The following is a 5,378-nucleotide window of genomic DNA, read 5'->3' as shown; positions in this document are numbered from 1 at the left end:
CCAAGCCAGTTTGCCACCACAGAATTGACTCCATCACACCCAATTAAGGCCTTAATTGAAGCTTATCAAAGTTAGTCACGTACTAGACTAACGAAAGGAATTGAGATAATGGTCAAATACACGTTTGAATTATCACGTTGGTTGAAGTTTCCAATAATAGGGATTCCAAGTTACGGATTTCAGAGAAAGATTTACCTTGGTTCTAATAGTGGAACCATCTGCAAGATGTACCAATTTCAATGGTCCAGATTCTTCAATGGAATCGACCTTTGAAGAATATCTAATCGCACCTTGAGGCAGTTCATTAGCTAATGTCTCCAACAGATCTTTTCTCCTCACACAACGACTTTCATACTCCACACTGCAACGTAATATAACTGACTTTAGATGACTATTGACTTCAAAAATAAAAATGTTGGCTGACGAATGATCAGTCCATCCAATAGTCGGAAGGAAGACATACTCAACCACGTTATTCAAAATGAACTTAATTTCATTGTTGAAATCATAGGGATTTGGACATTAAAATCACGTCACTCTGTACTTGTGAACAATACAAAAAATTGGGTATGTAGCATCCTCTGAATATGCTATTCATACTTAAGTCCTTCGTAAACAAATGTGATTGTTCTCTACGAAGATCGATGTTGTGAAAATCGGAGGTTTGCATTACTTCAACGTTTGTGAGGAGTCTTTATATCAATGGTTAGAAATTTATACATCTCTATAGATTGCGATACTCAAAAAACCTCTAATTTTAGAGAATTCCTAATTTGTCTCACATGCTAGATTATCTAGTGTTGGAACAAAATGAACATACATAAACACGAATAGATGAAAGGACTTATATAACCGACCCCAACTAATATGAAAATTGGTATAATGCTAACCTGTTATTCCCCACAAATGATACCTCCTTGATAGGTGCACCTGAATCCGCTGAGAAACTTTTAAACCTGCACATCAACTCGAATGCATTTTGGACAATCAGTAACTTTTTTTTTCCAGAGCTAGAACTCCGGAAAACACATATGACCACAAAATCTCATAAAAATTCGAAATTGAACTTCAATTAGTAATCCTAAATCCTAACTAATAATAAAGAGGAAGCTTACCCAGTAATTGATAAGGAACGTTGTCTAAGAGAGCCCCCAATGCCCAATGCATCCAAAGCTCTCCAGGCATTAGTCCACAATGCCAATGCAAATCCAGTAGCTCGCAACGAATCTGCTGATTCCAACACAACACTCCGCAGCCCCAACCTACATATTACATACAAGACACGCCTTCCATCGAGTTATTTCTCAAATCGTCACTCAACTAATAGCGCTATTATATCATAAATATCATATTCTAGAGAGGCATAATACATAAATATATCATCTAACTTTGCTCCACATCTATGTCATCCAACTTTGAGCCGGTACAAGTAGACTGTTAAATTATTCAAAAGTTGAACAAGCTAAGTAAACACACCCATCCCATGTGGCATCCTACGTGACAGTTCTGCATCTACCTGGCATCCTAAGTGTATTACTACTTATGCACATCTAAAAGTGGAGGGCATAAATGCTCGTTCAAATGCATATGCCCTTCTAAATCAAACTTTTGGAAGTAGATGATGTAATTATTGAACAAGTATTTTAGAATAGCAATTATTACCTGTGAAGGGCCAAAGAAGTAGCAAGACCAGCTATGCCAGCACCAACAGTTACAATGTTTTCTTCAGTCTCCATCATTTCTCTGTTTCTCCCAATTTTATTTAATTAATAGATGCAAAAATCCTCAATATATATATTAGTGCAGCCAATCATTATTCATTAAACAAATGGGTCCAAAGAATATAAATGACGCAAGCTCCTACGTTAGCATTTTCAACATTAGTCAATCTTGACGTTAGCCGCCATTGACGGATGTTTTAACTTAAACAGACTAGTACTACATTATTATATATATCATATATCAACGTGGTGTAGTTGTAGGACTATTTCACCCGTTAATCAGAGATTTTAAATTCGAGCATAGGGTATGAAATTTTGTAGAGCGTCATTCTTGAAAGGGTTCTGTAGCGAAAATATTGAACAAGTAAAGATGAACAGAGTATTATTTTTTCAAATATGTTTCTATATTCTGTGTATATTTTTTCCAACTTATGTTTATAAACATTGATATGGACAAAGGGTAAATAGCAAAATGGATTAATTTATTAATGATTTTTAATCACTGTGTAATATAGAAGGTGTCCATTTAACATTAGATGAGAGGGAGTAATGTTAAATTTAAAAGATATATTATATAAATATGTCATTTAATTTAGTTTCAGCTGGCATTTATGTCCTTCAATTACTTTGGATGTACACAAATAATCATTTTAACTAGTATAAAGTTGAATAAATAAAATATATGCATTCTACATGATATAATATATATATATATATATATATATATATTGGGCATTACGTAAGATGTGAACTGTCATATAAAACGTCAAGTAAAATGTATGTGTCTGCGAGTACACAAATATAAATATCTATTTATGTACATTTAAAATTAAAGAACATAGATATCAATTGAGGCCAAAAAATAATAATAATAGATCCAACCAACAAATATAATAGTACAATATTTTAAATAAACAAACAATTGTATCAATGATGACACAGCCAATAAAAAATGACGCGTGGCAATAAAGAGTGAAACCGTAGCATAAATATTTTGGCAACCAACAAACTAAATATAAAGGTTTTAAAAGAGTTAAATAATGTAATAATATCGATTGAATTCTAACCTTAGTAACTCAGTTGGTTGATTACTTAAACTCTCACCTTATTGATGAAGATTCGATATTTCATCCCTAATTAATTTTATTTTTTTAGCAAAAGTAGGAATCCAAGCAATGTTATATAACATGTCTTACGTTAAATAGAATATGAATATTAAATAAAATTGATTCAATTAAACTTTAAAAAAACAATTTGAAAATATTGCATAAATTAGAACAAAAATGAGTAATATGCTTTTGCAAATAGTGAGAGATTATAGTTATTGCCACTAAAGATCCAGTTTTTATAAGTAAATTCTAGTTCACAATACTTGGGTTGGAGAATTAGTCCACCTGGTTTTGCCACATCACTAACGGCGAAAATATTTTTTATTTCAACATATAATAAAAGATATAAGTGATCTATTTTATATAATTCATGAGCAATTTTAATTCTTTTCTGTAAATTCAACAATTCAATTTCGATAAATTAATATTATTTTTCAATTCACTTTATTAATTAAATTGATTTTTGCACGACCCTAATACCATCAAATAAATTGTTATAATCACCCACAGATTTGTTAAAGCTTGTTGGCCCCATATCAAGTGGTAAAAAGCTCAATTTCTTTTTCTTCTTTTAATAGAACAAACAATTCGGCTGGCTGACATAAAGCTTAACAAAAGAAAATATAATCAGAAAGAAAATATTTGGAGGAATAAATAGAAAAATAACTATATGGATAAGGATATGACTTATGTACATTAATAAAAAAAAATGTGAATTTCTATACAATATATTAATCGTCAAAATTTAAAAATATTTTTTTAAAATTTGTGATTTCAATTTATATTGCAATTTATAGTTTTTTAAACAAAATTTGTAAATATATGTCTTTACTCTTTACTCCATTGTCTCAATTTATGTGACACAAATAAAATTAAAAAATTGATGGTAAGTTTTTGATATATTATTTAAATTATTGATTATTGTTATTAATATTATATATATATAGACACACACCATAATAAGAATAGAGCATTTTTGGATAACCTATTAATATTATGGTACTGATAGTTTTGAATCAAACTATCATAAAAGAGAGATATTGTTAAATTAAGTTAATTATTTTTTCAGTTTAATATAGTTTAAATTAAAAATTTTTGGTATAAATATTATAGTAAAATCTAAATGGATAAAGACATCATAGAAATACGAGAAACCTTATCCATCCTCATCATTGTCACGTCACACTCTATCACTACAAGATAAAATTGACATATTTCATCTTTAGGCTCCCTTATTATTATTATTATTATACTATACTATAAAAATAAAAATAAAAATAAAAACATTAGTGTAAAAAGTTTATTATATATACTCTCATTAGTAACCATTTTTTTTATATTGTTGTTAGATATTCATCTTGAAGACGAAAAAAAAAGATACAATGTTGGCTATATTTCACAAGGCATTTGCTCATCCACCTGAAGAATTAAATAGTCCTGCATCAAAAAAATGTTTACTTCCTCAACAAACACTTCAAAAATTCATCTCGACTCGTCCATTTGACACCTCTTATGTTACCTTTGGAGATGCTGCTGCTCTTGCTTTTGTTCGTCCTAATTGCACTTCCTTGCTCAATCACACACAAAGGTAAAATAATTATTACAAATTTTTAGAACTTTCTTCATTTTATTTTATGTGATACTGTTTGATTTGATGACACAATAAAATTGTATTATGAATATCCTTGTATTAGGGTATAGGTGGCTTAGATCGCACCCCTTAGGAGTTGGGGTGAGTCATTTTTGTCAAATTCTGTGTGAACTCGAAATGCTTAATGAATTATGCTGCCTAATTAGTAGATTATATATTTTGTTAGAGATTTATACACCTTCGTGTATATTTCAAGAGTATTTCAAGTACTTATATTATTACTAAAAACTAAGACAAGCTTAATTAATGGACTGATATGAACACTAATGATGACCCCAAATTAGCTACAAATTTGGTCACTTGTTCATTGCTAAATACATCGTCTCGTTTAGTTGTCGTGTATATTAAAAATAATTATTTTAAAATATTTTTCAATTTAATGAATCAAGAAAAAAAGTACTCTTTTCGTTTGATTTTATGTGAAACTGTTTGATTTGAAATGACATTTAAGAAAAAAAATGAAGACTATTGAAATTTGTTGTCACGCCCCGAGCCTACACCCTGGGCGGGACCGGCACCCGGAGACCATTTCTGGCCCCAAGCGAACCCTTGGCCTGGCTTTCTTAACTCAGCGGAAACCTAACCCAACAGAATAACTCAATGCAATGCAATATTACAAAACAACTTAACTTATAAAATATGGCCATAAAGGCAACTCGAATCTCAAAATAGAATATTTACATATATACATAGATAAGAGACTCAAAACTAACTGACTGATTGTCTGTCTATGAAGCCTCTAAAATACTGAGATGGATGTTGGGACAGACCCCGCAACATCCTAATAAAACAAAAACTAAGAACACAAAATAATTGAGTCCTCCGGAATGCAAGGAGGCTCACCACTGACTCTGGAGTGCTCAGCTGGATCAACGACGTGCAGGATGCTGATCCGGG

At 30.9% G+C, this 5,378-nt stretch overlaps 1 protein-coding gene and 1 pseudogene across 3 annotated transcripts in view; one reads left to right on the top strand and one right to left on the bottom strand.

Moving 5' to 3' along the window:
- Positions 1-1,759, bottom strand: part of LOC102589932 (FAD-dependent urate hydroxylase-like) — a 30,163-nt gene extending 28,404 nt beyond the window's left edge. For all 3 annotated transcript variants that reach the window (XM_015314179.1, XM_015314178.1, XM_006358923.2), the window contains exons 1-3: positions 1,663-1,759; positions 1,116-1,262; positions 891-956 (exon numbers count right to left, since the gene is read on the bottom strand). In XM_015314179.1, coding sequence (XP_015169665.1) covers positions 891-956; positions 1,116-1,262; positions 1,663-1,739 — 290 coding nt within the window. In that variant the 5' untranslated portion in view covers positions 1,740-1,759. The remainder of the gene's footprint in view (positions 1-890; positions 957-1,115; positions 1,263-1,662) is intronic.
- A 2,453-nt stretch (positions 1,760-4,212) lies between these two features.
- Positions 4,213-5,378, top strand: part of LOC102596268 (mannan endo-1,4-beta-mannosidase 1-like) — a 4,580-nt pseudogene continuing 3,414 nt past the window's right edge.

Source organism: Solanum tuberosum, unplaced genomic scaffold (genome assembly GCF_000226075.1).
Source record: "Solanum tuberosum cultivar DM 1-3 516 R44 unplaced genomic scaffold, SolTub_3.0 scf00283, whole genome shotgun sequence".
NCBI classification, from domain to species: domain Eukaryota; kingdom Viridiplantae; phylum Streptophyta; class Magnoliopsida; order Solanales; family Solanaceae; genus Solanum; species Solanum tuberosum.
The sequence above is the reverse complement of the archived record's forward strand: the minus strand, read 5'-3'. Positions and strand labels throughout refer to the sequence as shown.